At 51.5% G+C, this 18,868-nt stretch overlaps 1 protein-coding gene across 1 annotated transcript in view; it reads left to right on the top strand.

Annotated features, from left to right (window-relative positions):
- ANKS6 (ankyrin repeat and sterile alpha motif domain containing 6) overlaps positions 1-18,868 on the top strand; it is a 49,252-nt gene that overhangs the window by 1,027 nt on the left and 29,357 nt on the right. The window contains exons 2-5 of the mRNA XM_066579248.1: positions 6,175-6,677; positions 7,605-7,649; positions 8,776-8,980; positions 15,257-15,363. Of these exons, the coding sequence (XP_066435345.1) occupies positions 6,175-6,677; positions 7,605-7,649; positions 8,776-8,980; positions 15,257-15,363 (860 nt within the window). The remainder of the gene's footprint in view (positions 1-6,174; positions 6,678-7,604; positions 7,650-8,775; positions 8,981-15,256; positions 15,364-18,868) is intronic.

Here is an 18,868-nt window from a genome sequence, read left to right as displayed (position 1 = left end):
CGTGCCGGACCGCGGGGATAGAGGGGCGAACCGTGCCGGACCGCGGGGATAGAGGGGCGAGCCGTGCCGGACCGCGGGGATAGAGGGGCGAGCCGTGCCGGACCGCGGGGATAGAGGGGCGAGCCGTGCCGGACCGCGGGGATAGAGGGGCGAGCCGTGCCGGACCGCGGGGATAGAGGGGCGAGCCGTGCCGGACCGCGGGGATAGAGGGCCGAGCCGTGCCGGACCGCGGGGGTAGAGGGGCGAGCCGTGCCGGACCGCGGGGATAGAGGGCCGAGCCGTGCCGGACCGCGGGGATAGAGGGCCGAGCGGTGCCGGACCGCGGGGATAGAGGGGCGAGCCGTGCCAGACTGCGGGGAGAGGGGCGAGCCGTGCCAGACTGCGGGGAGAGGGGCGAGCCGTGCCAGACCGCGGGGATAGAGGGGCGAGCCGTGCCAGACTGCGGGGAGAGGGGCGAGCCGTGCCGGACCGCGGGGATAGAGGGGCGAGCCGTGCCGGACCGCGGAGATAGAGGGGCGAGCGGTGCCGGGCCGCGGGGGTAGAGTGGGGCGAGCGGTGCCGGGCCGCGGGGGTAGAGTGGGGCGAGCGGTGCCGGGCCGCGGGGGTAGAGTGGGGCGAGCGGTGCCGGGCCGCGGGGGTAGAGTGGGGCGAGCGGTGCCGGGCCGCGGGGGTAGAGTGGGGCGAGCGGTGCCGGGCCGCGGGGGTAGAGTGGGGCGAGCGGTGCCGGACCGCGGGGGTAGAGTGGGGCGAGCCGTGCCGGACCGCGGGGGTAGAGTGGGGCGAGCGGTGCCGGGCCGCGGGGGTAGAGTGGGGCGAGCCGTGCCGGACCGCGGGGGTAGAGGGGCGAGCCGTGCCGGACCGCGGGGGTAGAGTGGGGCGAACCGTGCCAGACCGCGGGGGTAGAGTGGGGCGAGCGGTGCCAGGCCGCGGGGGTAGAGTGGGGCGAGCCGTGCCGGACCGCGGGGGTAGAGTGGGGCGAACCGTGCCGGACCGCGGGGGTAGAGTGGGGCGAGCGGTGCCGGACCGCGGGGGTAGAGGGGCGAACCGTGCCGGGCCGCGGGGGTAGAGTGGGGCGAGCCGTGCCGGACCGCGGGGGTAGAGGGGCGAGCCGTGCCGGACCGCGGGGGTAGAGTGGGGCGAACCGTGCCGGACCGCGGGGGTAGAGTGGGGCGAGCGGTGCCAGGCCGCGGGGGTAGAGTGGGGCGAGCCGTGCCGGACCGCGGGGGTAGAGGGGCGAGCCGTGCCGGACCGCGGGGGTAGAGTGGGGCGAACCGTGCCGGACCGCAGAGATAGAGGGCCGAGCGGTGCCGGGCCGCGGGGGTAGAGTGGGGCGAGCGGTGCCGGGCCGCGGGGGTAGAGTGGGGCGAGCGGTGCCGGGCCGCGGGGGTAGAGTGGGGCGAGCGGTGCCGGACTGCGGGGATAGAGGGGCGAGCGGTGCCGGACTGCGGGGATAGAGGGGCGAGCGGTGCCGGGCCGCGGGAGTAGAGTGGGGCGAGCGGTGCCGGGCCGCGGGGACAGAGGGCCGAGCGGTGCCGGGCCGCGGGAGTAGAGTGGGGCGAGCGGTGCCGGGCCGCGGGGACAGAGGGCCGAGCGGTGCCGGACCGCGGGGGTAGAGTGGGGCGAGCGGTGCCGGGCCGCGGGGGTAGAGTGGGGCGAGCCGTGCCGGACTGTGTTAGACTTTATAAACCTTTTTTACACTGTTTTGTATTTGTTGAAGGGGTCTTGGCGCTGTGATAGTCCGATCGCTCGGATAGTACGCCGCATTACTTATGTACTGCATTGTGCTATATCTGTGGCGGCGGCCCATCTGTGGCGGCGGGGCTTATTAGGCCGTTATGACCGGATCTGAGTGATAATCCTGCAGTGTAAATACAAAAACATGGTCACTATTCATCTGCAGGTTATCGGTGACTTTCGCCGGATCGCGGTCTTCTCGCTCCGTGTAAACGCTCCCCGCTCGGCGTTACACATAGAAGTGCTGAGCGAGAGGCCCGCAATCCCGCAGTGATGTCTGTCCGTGTAAACACGAGCGCTGATGAACTCAGCGGTGATGCCGGCTCCTGCAGCCGTTCACCAGACTGGCCCTTCTCCGCAGAGTCTGCCATCCAGGCATCTTTGGCTCCTCGCTTTCCAGCACCCACTCCGCCGCACAAACCTCCAATGCTGCCCCATCTTTAATGGCACCATCCCCAAACACGGTGCCCCCATGTTTATAGTTCCCCATGCCATAATTGTGCCCCTCTTTGTGCTCTAGACAGTAATAGTGCATCCGTGTACCACGCACAGTAATAGTGCCCCCCTACTGCCTCAATACAGTAATACTGCCCACCCTACTGCCTCTATACAGTAATAGTGCCCCCCTACTGCCTCTATACAGTAATAGTGCCCCCCCTACTGCCTCCATGCAGTAATAGTGCCCCCCCTACTGCCTCCATGCAGTAATAGTGCCCCCCCCACTGCCTCAATACAGTAATAGTGCCCCCCTACTGCCTCAATACAGTAATAGTGCCCCATCACAGTGTCACCCTGCCACCTCTATACAGTAATAGTGCCCCCCTACTGCTTCCATACAGTAATAGTGCCCCCCTACTGCTTCCATACAGTAATAGTGCCCCCCTACTGCCTCCATACAGTAATAGTGCCCAATGACAGTGTCACCCTGCCACCTCTATACAGTAATAGTGCCCACCCTACTGCCTCAATACAGTAATAGTGCCCCCCTGCCACCTCTATACAGTAATAGTGCCCACCCTACTGCCTCTATACAGTAATAGTGCCCACCCTACTGCCTCTATATAGTAATAGTGCCCACCCTACTGCCTCTATACAGTAATAGTGCCCACCCTACTGCCTCTATACAGTAATAGTGCCCACCCTACTGCCTCTATACAGTAATAGTGCCCACCCTACTGCCTCTATACAGTAATAGTGCCCCCCCCTACTGCCTCTATACAGTAATAGTGCCCCCCCCCTACTGCCTCAATACAGTAATAGTGCCCCCCCCCTACTGCCTCAATACAGTAATAGTGCCCCCCCCTACTGCCTCAATACAGTAATAGTGCCCCCCCCTACTGCCTCAATACAGTAATAGTGCCCCCCCTACTGCCTCAATACAGTAATAGTGCCCCCCCCCCTACTGCCTCTATACAGTAATAGTGCCCCCCCCTACTGCCTCTATACAGTAATAGTGCCCCCCCTACTGCCTCTATACAGTAATAGTGCCCCCCCCCCCGCTGCCTGAATACAGTAATAGGCCCCCCCGCTGCCTGAATACAGTAATAGGGCCCCCCCCCCCGCTGCCTGAATACAGTAATAGGGCCCCCCCGCTGCCTGAATACAGTAATAGGGTCCCCCCCGCTGCCTGAATACAGTAATAGGGTCCCCCCCGCTGCCTGAATACAGTAATAGGGTCCCCCCCGCTGCCTCAATACAGTAATAGGGCCCCCCCGCTGCCTCAATACAGTAATAGGGCCCCCCCGCTGCCTCAATACAGTAATAGGGCCCCCCCGCTGCCTCAATACAGTAATAGGGCCCCCCCGCTGCCTCAATTCAGTAATAGGGCCCCCCCGCTGCCTCAATTCAGTAATAGGGCCCCCCGCTGCCTCAATTCAGTAATAGGGCCCCCCGCTGCCTCAATTCAGTAATAGGGCCCCCCGCTGCCTCAATTCAGTAATAGGGCCCCCCGCTGCCTCAATTCAGTAATAGGGCCCCCCGCTGCCTCAATTCAGTAATAGTGCCCCCCCCTGCTGCCTCAATACAGTAATAGTGCCCCCCCTGCTGCCTCAATACAGTAATAGTGCCCCCCTACTGCCTCAATACAGTAATAGTGCCCCCCCACTGCCTCAATACAGTAATAGTGCCCCCCCCCTGCTGCCTCAATACAGTAATAGTGCCCCCCTACTGCCTCTATACAGTAATAGTGCCCCCCCTACTGCCTCAATACAGTAATAGTGCCCCATCAGAGTGTCACCCTGCCACCTCTATACAGTAATAGTGCCCCCTACTGCCTCTATACAGTAATAGTGCCCCATCAGAGTGTCACCCTGCCACCTCTATACAGTAATAGTGCCCCCTACTGCCTCCATACAGTAATAGTGCCCCATCAGAGTGTCACCCTGCCACCTCTATACAGTAATAGTGCCCCCTACTGCCTCTATACAGTAATAGTGCCCCATCAGAGTGTCACCCTGCCACCTCTATACAGTAATAGTGCCCCCTACTGCCTCCATACAGTAATGGACGGCTCGCCGTCAGACATGCGTAGTACAGATTTTCTTTTTAACTCCTGCTTCTCCTGCGGAATCCGCGACCAGTCCACAATGTCACATGCTTCGGGCTGCCAGTGACTTTAATAGAAGCCGTCCGTGCGGGAACCGCAGGATAACGGAGCAGAAACCAATTGTGTGCCTGAAGAATCATTTTCCCCTGGCATGCTATGGAGGTTATCGCTGCGGCCCCCGTCCCTGGATTCCACAGCAGTCCATGTTGTGTTTGTGGCCCCTGAGCTATCGCTACATTTGAAACTGCCGTAAGCACTGACCCTATTTTGGAAACTCGACCCCTCAGGCCGGCTGCACACCGCAGAGCCGTATCCCGCGTGCCGGAGCGTGCAGCAGAATCCATCTCCGACCCGGTCGGCGACCCGGCGTACCTGCTAGCACTATATTGCGGATCACCTCGGACGCTCACCATCGGTCATGCGCAGAACGGGTTTTTTTTATATTTGTTTTTCCTGCGCCATTGCTAGGCGATGATGCGGGTACCCGCAGCCAGTCGTATTGACATTGCTGATAGGCTGCGGGTCAGACCGCTTCCATTGACTTTAATAGAAGCCATCCGTGTGGTTTCCGCACAAAAATAGAATGTGCCGCGATTTTAAATCCGCTTACGGAAATCGCAGTTGCTATCCGCTCATCTGACGCGCATATGTTCTATTTTTTCCAAAGCCGTGGAATACGGCGGACTGGACGCGGATTCCACTGTTGAAATGCGGTAGTGTGGAGCCGGCCTCCAGGAATACATCGAGGGGCGCTGTGAGCCTTCGGACCCCACAAGTGTTTCTTGACTTTTTCTCGCAGTCTGTTTAGATCCAGATTTTTTATTTTTGCAAGGGGCAACAGGAGAAGATGCCTCCCACGAAAATGCCCCATACGTGGGCATGAACTGCTGTTGGGGCACCTGGCCGGGCTCAGAAGGGAGCGCCGCGTAGCTTTATGTATCAGCGGTGCGGAGTCCATCGGAGTAAATCATATAATGGTGGTTCAGGACAATAATACAATTCTCATCCCCGGGAGGTGCGGGATATTGCGGAGCCATCTGTCATGTACAGGCGGGTTGTGTGGGGGTCTAACAGACTTGGCACCATCTTTGGTCCTTCCCTTCTTACCAGTAGAAGGAGTTGGTACAATATACATGTTACCTCGCTTCTAGAAGTACTGCGCTCCCCTCTTCCTGGACCTTCTAAGACCTCCTTCAAGGCCCCCCTGGACCTTCTAAGACCTCTTCCAAGAAAGGTGCTCCGCCGGCCTGCACATGGTACAGCATGTAGGCATTATGCGGTGCCGCCTGTATGATGGGCACGGCCAGTCTTTATACCACGCCCTTGTTCTCCACATGGCATTGTACGGCCCTGGTTCAGTCACCAGACGATGAAGAGGATGACGTCAGTTGGGTCATCTTGTCTAGCAGAGTCTGACTCGGTCACAATAATTACATACGTGTCCTCCGCAGTGAACCCCCGGGGGCCGCAGTACAGATACATACATTTAGGATGCACCAAAAAACTATTTATCGGCTGAGTGACCACGGGATGGGGCGGGAACACAGCGGGAACTTCTTGGGGTTTGTGCTGTACGCTGACACTACACAAGCTCTTCTTGTCTTCTGCATCCCCCGCTCGGAGTGCTCAGCTGTATAACCGGCGCTCCGAGCGGGGAACAGCTGAATGCAGAAGACAAGCGGCCTCGCTTGTCTTCTGCATCCCCCACTCGTAGCGCAAAGTGATCGCTCAACGTTTGAGCGATTACCTTGCGCTGTAAAGGCACACACCGATTATCGCTCAAAAGACACCCTTTGAGTGATAATCATTGTGTCTACACCAGGCTTTAGAAGCTTCATGTGCTGCAGGAACGCTGAATATAATACTGTCATCTCTTCCCTTATTTCACCCTTCAGATCCGGAAACTTCCATGTTGCACTGATACTGCTGGAGAACGGTGCTGACGTCAATGCCCAGAATCGTCTGGGGGCGAGTGTCCTGACGGTGGCTTCGAGAGGAGGCCACGCCGGCGTGGTCAAGCTCCTTCTCGAGAGTGGGGCTTTTGTGGACAATTACGACCATTTTGATGTCAACATAGTGAGTAGCAAAGGCCACAGAGAGGACATGCCGGAGATAACGGCCCTGATGACGTCTGCCCAGCACGCTCATGAGGCGGTGGTACGCTTATTGTTGGACTGGGGAGCCGATGTGAATTACCATGTGAAGACAGGATGGAACCCATTGATGTTGGCGGCCCTCCACGGACGTGTGAGCGTGGCCCAGCTGCTGGTGGACAGGGGCGCTGATCCCGACCAAGTCAACGGCTTAGATAAAACACCTTTTGAAATTGCCCTGAGCTTCAAACGCAAAGACATGAAAGATTATCTGGATTCTATAACGACAATTCGACCCAAGACGGGTACGGCGCCGCCGGTTCTTACCTTCCATGTCTTTGTGTTCTACTTTTTTCTGTTGTCAAGCAAAATATTGTTAGCTACTTCACATAAAGAGTTCATAAAGTTCTACCATGTTCTGTCTGTGCCCGCTGATGGAACGGACTGCCATTGAGAGGGTGTATCTGCTGGCGGCACAGTGCCAATCTAGCTTTACGCTGAGCGGTAGAGTTGTCATAGGCTGGTTGGGATGCCCACTGGTCACGGCTGCTGCCTTTATATGGGACCGCATGCCCATGGCATCCGTATTACTCCAATCATCAAGGCCACATTAGTTTGAACTGAGGACAAACGGCTTGGTCGGACTCCGACAGCGCATCTGCTGTCCTTGCCATACACAAGGCATGATGGCCATCATTGCAGTCTTCCAGAACAGCTCCCCCTTCTGGTGTTCAGAGGAATCTCAAGCAGAGGACCCCACTCTGTGTACTAAATGGGGGCTTTTATGTTTCATTCTTCACCAAGATATTGGTTTGCTGTCAGTGAATGAGAGCACTCTTATTTACATTCAAAGGCAGCAAACAACATATTAGTGGATATTTTGGCCCAAATCCACAACCTCCGCAGCGGCGTCAGGGGTCCTCGTTATAAAGTCCCTGCACTAAAGGTACAGACAGAAAAAGTCCCTACATTGTGATACACGGGCCGGTACAAACACGCGTTCTCAGACCATGCAGGCGTGATAATGGGGTACAAGGGAAGCATGAAGCAGTTGTCCGTGACGCCGCGTCCTGACGGGATATGATGAATATGTGTTAGACGGCTTTTATGTAACCGGGCAGATTAGCACAACAGATAGTTTTCTACCTGTCAAAAAGCAAAGAAAAACCTGGAGGGCGGGAATAAAACTCCACTTTACCGCTAGTAATCGGATTTGTTTTGTTTTACTACAGATGAAGAAAAGCGACGACCCGACGTATTCCATGCTGTAAAGATGGGTATGTTATCACTTGTCTGCACAAATTATAGTGAAATGTGTTTTCTTGCAAGCTGCAACCCGTGCTGAGCGGTGTTTGGAACAGGAGCGAGCACCATGGAGGGTGAGTCTTGTGCCCTTCCTCCAAGATTCTGGGGGCAAATCACAATAGTGACACAAGTGGAGTTTTATGTAACAAATTGCAACTTTTTGACAACAGCAAATATGTGGGATTTTAAATTTTTTTTACCTTTTTTATGCTAATATGAGAAAAAGCATAAAAAAAGGGGTTTTTTTACCTTTTTTTTTTTACCTTTTTTTTTTTGTTTAATTTTAATTTTTTTTTTTACACAATTTGTGTCCGTCTGGGGCACTTACAGTACAGCACGGATGATCGCTGTGATAAGGCATGGCAGGGCTACTGCCCTGCAATGCCTTATTGCTTATACAGCGATCGCGGGCTATGACAATACACAGGACACCAGTATCTGGCGACCTGTTGCCATGGCAACCAGCCGGGCTCTTTGCAATTATATTGTGAGGGCCCGGTGATGTCACAGAGGGAGCGCGCTCCCTCTGTGAACCCCTCCCATGCTGCGATCAACATAAATCGTGGCAGGGAGGGGGTTAACAACGGGGGGCGCATCTCCGATGCACCCTCGCTGTTGCAGCGGGAGGCCGGCTATGACTGACAGACGGCTCCCGCTGCGGGATAGCGTGGGATCATAAGTGATCTCGCGCTATCCCCAGGATGTAAATTTACGCCCTGTTGCTGTTGTTTCGGATCATGGGCCCTACGGGATCAGCTGATTGCCGAGCCAGTTTAAATTCAAAGAGGGGCTCTCTACACTAGAAGTTCCTGTATTATGGAGTGATGATTACATGATAATGCCTGCAATGTCCTGCACGGCTCGGCGGTCTTAGCGCTGCAGGCTTCGTCCCGTTCGCAGAGTGTCATGTCGTTTGCGGACGCTTTTCTCCGCGGGGACGTGTTTCACAATCTTGCATATCTTCCTGGGATCTCTAACCTCTGAGGCGCTGCCGTCCTGTAGAGTGGACGGATGCCGGCCCGGCCGCCTCCTTCATGTCTGTCTCGTTACGGTATAATGTGATACTTAAGTACTTTCACTCTTCTAATCCTCCGTTAGGGAATCTGCCGCTGGTGAAGGAGATTGTAGAGGAGGATCCCAGCCAGGTCAATGCTGTGAATGCAGACGGGGCATCGCCATTAATGATCGCAGCCGTTACTGGCAAGCTGGAGCTGGTGCAACTACTGGTGGACAAGAGCGCAGATATTAACAAGCAGGACAGTGTCCACGCCTGGACCGCGCTCATGCAGGCCACCTACCACGGGTACGTTTACTGCTCAGCAACATTGCCACTGCTGGGGGCTCTGCACATTGTGCTTCTCTGGTAGCCGGGTCGCTCGTCACACTAGTAACATGTACAGATAATTGGCGCACGAATTCTCACAATGCCACTCAACACAAATTGCATGAAGGTTCTTGTGCGTTTAAAGTGTGATTTTTATTAAAAATCGATATTTTTAGCCAAAAGTGTCACTTGAGGTGAGAATTGGATGCATAATACCTGCTAAAACTAAAAGTTCAACATGTGCAGAGTTCATGGTTGCCATTTCTGCCGCTTTCTACATGCACGTATCTTCATGGAATCATCACAACTGAAAATGCCAAAAATGGGGTTTCAGCTAGAGACTTAACCCCTTAAGGCCTCAGTCAGACGGGCGTTTTTATGTACGAATTTATGTGCGCAAAAACGCATACGTAAAAAAATCCAGGTGACCGAAGCGGGCGTCACGCTGAAAAAACCTGCACCTGGCTGTGTTTATGCACACATAAAGTGCGCTGCCCGCTATCCCCTGCTGCGGCTGTGACGGCTGCAGCAGGGGATTCCTTGTATGTGAAACCCATGGATGCTGTCACATCTAGGGGTTTCACCTTTGGTCAATGGGGCCGGCGACAGCCTCATTGACATACAGAGAAAATTGCGATCCTCTGCTACAGCTCTTTCAGAGGATTTCTTCATCCCCGCGGAGAGTCCTTTCGTCACTGGACACTGTGACAGCGTTGTCAGTGTCCAGTGACAAGGGGACTCCCCGCGGGGATGAAGAAATCCTCTGTCACAGCTGTGGCAGAGGATCGCAATGCTACCCCATTGAATTCAATGGAACTGGCGCTACAGCCGGTTCCATTGAAAGCAATGGGCTGCTGGCAAGTCCTGCAGTGATTTTCGGGGAAGGACTTTAAATATAAGCCCTTCCCTGAAAATCATCCCTAAAATGTGTAAAAAATACAAAATATATATATATACTCCCCTCTCTGCAGCTGCCGAGGCTCAGCCGCATCCAGCCTGCTCTTCTCCCTGCACTGCTCTGAAGTGCTTTCAGCAGGCGTTTTTTTTTCTTTCATGTATTTTACTACTTTTGCACATTAACCTCTTAATGACGCGGCCCCCTTTTTCTTTTTCCATTTTTGTTTTTTCCTCCCCCTTTAAAAAAAATCGTAACTCCTTTATTTATCCTTCGACATCGCAATATGAGGGCTTGTTTTTTGTGGGACGAGTTGTAGATTTCAAATTCTAAGTGGAGTAAAATGGAAAAAAAAAAACGACATTCCACCATCTTTGCGTGTGTCTTTTTTCTACGGCGCACAAACGGCAACAAAAGCGACATGATAACTTTATTCTATGGGTCAGTACGATTGTATAGTTTTTTTTTTTACCATACTCTTTTTTTTTTTTCAAAGACATTTAATTTTTTTCAATAATTTTCTGCGGTCGTTTTGTGCGCATGATAACTTTTTTATTTTTCCGTCGACGTAGTTGAGCAAGGGCTATTTTTTTGCGGAATGTCCTGTAGTTTCCGATGGTATCAATTCGGAATACATACGACTTTTTTATCGCTTTTTATCGCGTTTTTTCTGGGAGACAGGGTAACTAAAAAAGTGCATTTCTTTATTTATTTATTTTTTTTCCGACGACGTTCACCGTGCGGTAAAACTAATGCGCTACTTTGATATTTCGGACTTTTACGGACGCGGCCATACCAAATACATATTTTTAATTTATTATTTAGATTTTTTAATGATAGATATGGCAAAAGGGGGGTGATTTAAACTTTTACAACTTTTTTTTTTTTTTTTTTTTAAATAAAAAAAACTTTATTGATTTTTTTTTTTTTTTTACATTACTTTGAAGTCCCCCTGGGGGACTTTAACATGCGATACTTTGATTGCTCCTGCAGTATGATGTAATTATATAGCATTACGTCATACTGCTTTTTGACAGGCAGTCTATCAAGCCACCCCACGGGGATGGCTTGATAGGCAGTCTGTTAAGGCAGCCCTGGGGCCTTCATTAGGCCCCCGGCTGCCATGACACCTGCACGGCTCCCCCGATCTCACCGCCAGGGGGCCGTGCGGGACCCCCGAACATCGTTTGGGGGATTTAAATGCCGCTGTCAATTCTGACAGCGGCATTTAAATCCCCCGAATGATGTTCGGGGGTCCCGCACAGCCCCCCCCCCCCCCCCGCAGAATTGACAGCGGTATTTAAATGATTAATAGCCGCGTGGCCGCTCGCGGCTATTGCCCGCGGGTGTCAGCTGTTATAAACAGCTGACGCCCGCACTGTATGAAGAGAGGTTGCCACTAGAGATGAGCGAGTATACTCGCTAAAGTCAATTGCTCGAGCGAGCATTGCCTTTAGCGAGTACCTGCCCGCTCGAAACAAAAGGTTCAGGTGCCGGCGCGGGGGAGCGGTGAGTAGCGGCTGTCAGCAGGAGGGAGCGGGGTGGAGAGAGGGAGAGAGAGATCTCCCCTCCGTTCCGCCCCGCTCTCCCCCGCAGCTCCCTGCCCGCCGCCGGCACCCGAACCTTCGGTCTCGAGCGGGGAGGTACTCGCTAAAGGCAATGCTCGCTCGAGCAATTGCCTTTAGCGAGTATACTTGCTCATCTCTAGTTGCCATGCAACCTCTCTTCATACATACCCCGACGCTCCATGACGTACCGGTACGTCATTGGTCGTGAAGGGGTTAAAGTCACTCTTTTGGGGAAAAGATAACTTCTTTTGCATTTTTGCATTCCCATAGTTGAAACCATTTTTATTTTTCCATTAATGGAGCTCTATGAGGGCTTGTTTTTTGTGGGATGATCTGCAGGTTTTATTGGTACAATTTTTGGAAATATACAACATTTTGGACACTTTCTATTCCATTTTTTAGGCAATTTTAACAAAAAACTGCAATTATGGCTTTTGTTCCTCTTGTGGCATTCACCATCGGCTAGAAATGACTGTCATTTTGTGGGTTGGTTTGATTTAATGCAATACCTAAGTTATATAGTTTTTGTTATTTTTTTTTTACTACTTTTGCCTAATATAAACACTATTTATACACTGACATGCCAAAAGTCATGAGACTGGAAGTATTGTTTAGGACGCCTTCTAGCCCGGTGAAGTGCAGCACCTTGACATGGCCTGATTCCACAAGTGGACATCAGATGTCTGGAGGGATGCTGAGCGTCTCAATGGCCCCCCACAGCTCCCTGGTATTTATAGGTGCAGGATCTCTTGTGTGAATGGACCTCTTCACCACACCCCAGAAATGCTCTTTTGGGCTCATGTTGAGTGAATATGCAGACCATAACGTTCGTAGGAACTTTCCAGAATGCTTCTCGAACCAATCCTGGACAACTTGGGCTTGATGGCACAGAGCATTATGCTGCTGGAATCTCCATCATTGTGGGGGCATGAATTCCATGAAGGGCTACAAATGGTCACCAAGCAGTGAAGCATTGGTCAATGACCTGTTTGGGCGCACTAGTAGACTCATGCCATGAGAAGACACCCCGCGGCAGTATGAAGCCACTACCAGCTTGCACCATGCCTTGTTAACTAGTATCTATGGCTTCCTGGTTCTACTTGAACTGTACCATCAGCCCAAAACAATTGGCACTTTGCCTCATCGGGCCACGACCCATGTTGACAGTACCCTAGGGTCCAGTTAAGCAATCTCACGGGTCCAGATGAGGGGCTGTGCCCCCGGTGTCGTGGGGTTGACAAAAGCCTTTTGGTGGGTCTTCTGCTCCCATATCCCATGAAAGGTGCAGAATGCTGCAGTGACCTGCGGGATGTATGGGGGGCGCCCTGCACTGAATGTAATGGGAGTTCTTCTGGAATCACTTGACTGTTTGCATGGAGTATTCTAGCCACACGTCACCAGTCGCGATCATTACGTACCAGAGCGCGGCTGCTGAGCTCTACGAGGGCTTGTATTTAGGGGATCAGTTGCAGTTTCCATTGATACTATTTTTGGAAATGTATGACATTTTGGTCACTTTTTCTTTAATAAAAAAACTGCAATCTCAGCATTATTTTTTAGGCTTTTCCTTTTTTTTCATGCTGTGTAAATAGCGCGTTTGTTTGTTATGGTTCACTACTATTGCAGAATGAAAATATTTAAAAAAAATTAAATTTATGATCTATATATTTATTTCTTTTATCAAAGAGCCGTGACACTATGTTTTATCGGCAGAGCTGTGAAGGACAAACTGTAGATGTTAATGTTACCCTTTTTGGGGGGTTATAAGAGTAGAATCACCTTTTATTTCATTTTTTATGAGGTGATAAATGCAAAATTAGCATTTTTGGCCTTGTCTTTTATATTTACAATACTGCATAAATTTTTAAGCCGGTGTGGAAATATGCCGTAAAGTAACAACACCTTCACAAATGGAAGGGTTAATAGTTTGCATTTTGTTAATTGACAAAAATAAAGTGACTGAACAGAAGAGAAATCTAGATTCAAAACTGCATCAATTCTTCCAGCTGCACCTGCACACTATTTTTGAAAATTATTCTTACTTACAGCATTCTTTCCACATCTGCCTAAGGCCGGCTTCACACGGCCGTGACAGAATTCCGCGGGGCCCGTCACGGCGCTCCCCAGAGACCCCAATACTTGCCCGCGGATCCGGCGTCCTACGTCCCGCAGGACGCTTCGGTGTGCAAGCGCTATAGAGCGCGTGTCGCGCCGGCCGTGTCATATGACGCAGCTGGCGGTAGGCGGGGAAGCAGTTTCACGCTATCTTCTGCTATGCTACAGCGGAAGATAGCGTGGCGGACGGCTTCCATTGACTGCAATGGAAGCCGTCCGCGCGTACACCCGCGGCAAATAGAGCATGCCGCGGGTGAGGACGGGTGATTTTACGGTGCGGAATTGCGTATCGTAAGCATTGTGCTATTAGGTTCAATACAACCTAATAGCTGCGGGTAACGCAGCGGATCTCCGCCGCGTATTATGCGGCAGAAATCCGTTCGTGGGAAGGAGCCCTAAAACGTTTGCACAGTGCCGTGTATATTCTTTTTACGACGTTCACTGTACAGGTTAAGTTAATGTTTAGTTTTGTGGGGTTTTGTTTATTAGTTTTGTTTATTTACATCATAAGGGGAAAGGAAAGTATTTTGAGCTTTTTATTATTTTATATCTTTTAACATTTTTATTACGCCTTTATTCACTCATTTTTGCCCCACTGTGGGACTTTGTTCTGAACATTAATTGATTACACGGTAATACTTTAGTATTTCTGTGTATTCTACAGGTCTATTAGACCCTGCCTCTGCTAGGGCCTGATAGGATACCGTAGAGAAGCCATTGCTAGGCCTCCGTGTGTCATAGCAACCCATTAGCACCTTGCAAACTTGTTGCCATGGGACAGTGGGTGACGGAGTCTTGATCATACTGACATCAGTGTCTAAGGGGTTAAATGACCAGGATCGGATCCTCGTTGTTAGTGTTGGTCCCAGCTGAGCTCCTGGTATACCCAGGCTTTTGGTTGCAGTGAGGTAAAAATGTACATGCTCTGTACCCACGTCACACTAGGGATGGGGGAATTGTTAAATGCCCACGCAACTTCAGAAATGGAATGTTCCATCCATCTGGCAGCCGCTGTTGTGCCGCGCTCGTTGCCTTGCCATGAGCAGAGTAGTCAGCGGTCAGCCTCCCAAAATGACATGTACAAGTTGTGAAGTGTTATCGTTAATGGGTGATCGGAGGAGCACCCTTCGTCAACCTCTTAGATTCTGCTATCAGATTGACTACGGCATCTAAGGGGTTAAACGGCCGCGGTTGGGGCTAACTTAACTGTGATCTCAGCCTTTAGAGCTGGAGCCTGGCTGTCATTAGCCAAGCTCCAGCTCCTCCCAGCGCTGATCACCTATGACCGTCTTCCAATGTTGCCACATAAAGAGTTGCTTGCATTCGCAATAGAAGCTCTTTGGTGGCCGCTGTCAGAGGTTGTGCTGGCGGTCATTGGCAGCTTGAAGGAAACCTGCCCGGTACGTCATGAGTACAACTACTCTCGCTGAGGACAGCAGTAACAACTCCAGCCGTCGGTCAGGCAATGTTGTGGAGTTTTGCTGCACTTCTAAAGCCAACCTCGCCCCGTAAGTGACCGACGGCCGCAGTCAGTGAGCAACCACTGCCCGATGGGCTTCCTCACAAGGAATACGTCTTGTAACTGCAGAGACGAACGGGTTGTATGACGCCAGTATAATATCCGTATAATATCGCTCGATTTAAAAAAAAATATTTTGTTTGTTTTTATCAACTTAGAAACAAGGAAATTGTGATCTACCTGTTGAATCAAGGAGCGGACGTCAACCTGCGGGCAAAAAACGGCTACACGGCATTTGATCTGGTGATGCTGCTGAATGACCCAGGTTTGCAGACTTATCCTGTTGACAGCGTGTGATATTGCTGCTACTTCGGCGTAGTATTTATGGGAAGGAGTGTGCGCGGATTACTAATATAAGATTAAGCATAGTTTTTGCTTTTAAGGACCAAGCAATTGTCATTTCTCATCCGTATCATTGGGGGACACAGCAAGACCTTGAGTATAGCTGCTGCCACTAGGAGGCGACACTAAGCAAAGAAAGAGTTTGTCCCTCTTACCAGCTATACCCCTCCTTCAGGCACTGAACTAATTCAGTTTTGGCTTAGTGTCTGAAGGAGGCACAGTCATGGCATCCATACGCTGCCTCGTTATCCCCTATACAGGAGGAGTAATGGGGGCAGTAGGTCTTCATAACCTACATGATCGCTGGATGCCGTCAATCATTACTTTAATTGTCAAGGTCCAGGGGGTCGTGACAACTGACCTTGGTCTCATTTCCCCCCTTTTTTTTACAGGAGGAGTAATGGTGGGACGATGAGTCCCAGTATTCGGTGGGAGTGTTTATTCATGTCTACCATTACCCACCATATTACCCCTGTTTTAGAGGGGTAATAGTCAGCGGTACGGCTCTCTATCTTGGTGTTGCACAGGTGTAGTCAATCATGGCAGGCGACCGCCCGTCATCGGCCATCCTCGTTCTCGTAGGCCTGTGGGTCTGAGTCTTCTGCAGGATCACTGAATAATGGATGCTCTTCCACCATATTACTCCCTTCCTCAGGAGGAGAAATAGTAAGCTACACGACCCTTACCTCTGGATCGCAAGGAGCCAGGCTGTCGCGACAACCATTATCCATCATTACCCCCTTCTGGAGCAGTAATGGGAGGACTGCATTATGCATGATTGCTCAACCCCTTTAGTGATAGTAGATGCCTACTCTCTGTATCCGTGTCGCATCTCTGAATGATGTCTAGTAGCATCCGCCATATTGCCCTCCTCAAAAAAGGAGTAATAATAAGCTGAGCGACTCGCCAACTCTCATATTATGGAGACTGCACAAGTCTAGTCACTCATGATCACTAGCCAGTATAATGTTAACCGTTCTCTTACGGGGGCTAATGATGGGACCGCGAATCCAGTCCCTGATCAATCTACACATCCTATAACTACCATCCTCCACTGTATTCTCACTCTCATGGGAAGAGAACGGTTAGTGACTTTGTCTCATGCCGCAGTCTAGCGCGTAGTCAGTCTTGATGGTACGGAGCTCTCTCATTGCCCTGATCGGAGGAATGGTAGGCCGGGGGGGCTCAATCCCCTTCGGAGCCATGACTCTAGGATGGGGGACTGATGGGAGTTCTATAATCTTACCTCTCGGGTTCCGTTTGCTGACCCTGGCTAGTTCATTATTCCCCTTTCCTAGGAGGAATTATGGTGGTTTTGGGCAATGTTGTCTCAATCATATATGCTACAGCAGATCTTATGTCCCCTCTTTATCCTCTGGGGCAGAGTATAGGGAGCCTTCAGGGCTCTAGCCCCACGAGTGACAATCGTCGGTGAAGCTAGAAACCCCTTATAGCGACTCTGTCTTCGTGCAGTGCATCGTAGAGCGGTACCCTCCCTAGGGCAGCGCCATTGTCGATGCTCGGGCATGGCTTCTGCAGGTACTGGAAAGAATAACTCCGTCCTGCAGCAAGCTGCGCAACCTGAATTTGCGCTCCCAGGAGTTTGAGTTGTCACCATCTCTCATAGACCGAGGTTATGACTAGCGTCCCGGGCAGTCTTCTCAGCTCCCCTACCTTATCTTTTTAGTTTTCAGGCATCAGACCTCTGTGATTGGTCCCCTGCTGTTTGCCTCTCGCACCATGTGTGCTGAGAATAATCCCAGGTTACGGCCCTCTTAGCCTTTGCCATGACAGCAGGCGGTGGGAGGGTCGGCGTCCGCTCTAGAACAGCCCTGGTATTCCAAGGGTCAGGTTCTCGCAGGTTAGTAGTTTGCCTGCTCCTAGCGGTAACACACAGTGCTTTCCTCTTGACCTGCTCACCCGTTCCTTACTCCTGTAGGGATCGAGTCGCTCTCCCTGGGTCTACAGCAACACTTCTATTTCTCTATCTTCCTAGAACAGGAACGCTTTCAGCCGCCTTATCTTTATGGCCAACAAGGGATATTAAGCATCAATTGGTATCCGCGATGGAATCTGCTCTTATTAGCGCCCTCCGGGAACAGGTGAGAGTCTTGATTCTTTCTGGCCCCTCCCCCTTGGCTACTGCTCTAGAACGTCCCAAGGTCTTGCTGTGTCCCCAATGATACGGATGAGAAAACAGGATTTTTGGTATAACTTACCATAAAATCACTTTCTCGTCACGTTCATTGGGGGACGCAGCACCCACCCAGGTGCTTATACTGGCATCTGTTCTACGGCGTCCCTCGCTCCGGCCTGACTCTTTCCCTAGAGCTATCATTCTGCTTATAGTCTGTATGGCTCAATGTCCGGTTCGTCCGTTCTCTCCTACTGCTTACTTACAAACTGATGTAGTTCAGCGCCTAAGAGGGCGTTAAGCTGGTAGGAGGGACAAACTCTTTCTTTGCTTAGTGTCGCCTCCTAGTGGCAGCAAGTATACCCAAAGTCTTGCTGTGTTCCCCAATGAACGTGACAAGAAAGTGATTTTACTGTAAGCTTAAAAAAAATCCTGTTTTTCGCATTGCAAGAGCCATAAAATGATGGCAAAATCCATAGAGGAGTTTAGGAGGGACTAGATGTCTGTCTGGAGCGCTATGATATTACAAGATATAGACATTAGGTGACTCGCGGGGTTGATGATCTCAAACGTGATCCAGGGATTACTCTGCCTGCCATTATGGAGTCAGGAAGGAATTTTTTTTCCTCCAAATGGGCTAAATGGCTGCTTGGGGTCTTTTTTTGCCTTCCTTGGACCAACAAGAGGTGGGGGTCAGGGGGGGGGGGGGGGGTTGAAACGGAACTAGGTTGACATTGTCTTCATTCAGCTTAACATACTATCTTACTATAACTTGATGACATAGCCATGGAAGGGCTTGTTTTTTGGGGACAAGAATTTCTTATCTAGATCAGCACGGTTACAGCGAAAACAAGTTTATAGAGAGTTTTGAAACTTTTTTCTCACTACTTTTGAGGAATTAGAAACACATTTTTTCAAGAAGTGGCTTTCTGAGGCAGAGCTGAAATGGCCAATGATCTTTCCCAAACCTCACGTGAACAGCCCCTTAGACAACAAGTAGACCACATTGTATTACTAATCAACACAGAAATCCTGGGACTTCCAGAGTGTTCAGTTTTCTTACAACGCTGAGTCTTTACTTTTTCCTATAAGACTGTATACCTCTCCTGACTTTAACCCCTAATGCTCCAGGGTGTACAGTTAAGTCTTGGGCGTGTAGGGTTTGTATGGAGGGGGATTGCGAGCTGATCCCGCTCCATACAATGTGGGTGCCGACTGTTCCTTACAGCTGACACCTGCCAGCAACCACTGCGGGCTGTGTGGCCCCCGGACCTGCAGCAGGCTGTGTGGCCCC

Source organism: Eleutherodactylus coqui, chromosome 9 (assembly GCF_035609145.1).
Source record: "Eleutherodactylus coqui strain aEleCoq1 chromosome 9, aEleCoq1.hap1, whole genome shotgun sequence".
Classification (NCBI taxonomy): Eukaryota; Metazoa; Chordata; class Amphibia; order Anura; family Eleutherodactylidae; genus Eleutherodactylus; species Eleutherodactylus coqui.
Note: the sequence above shows the minus strand (reverse complement) of the source record. Positions and strands in the feature narration are given on the sequence as shown.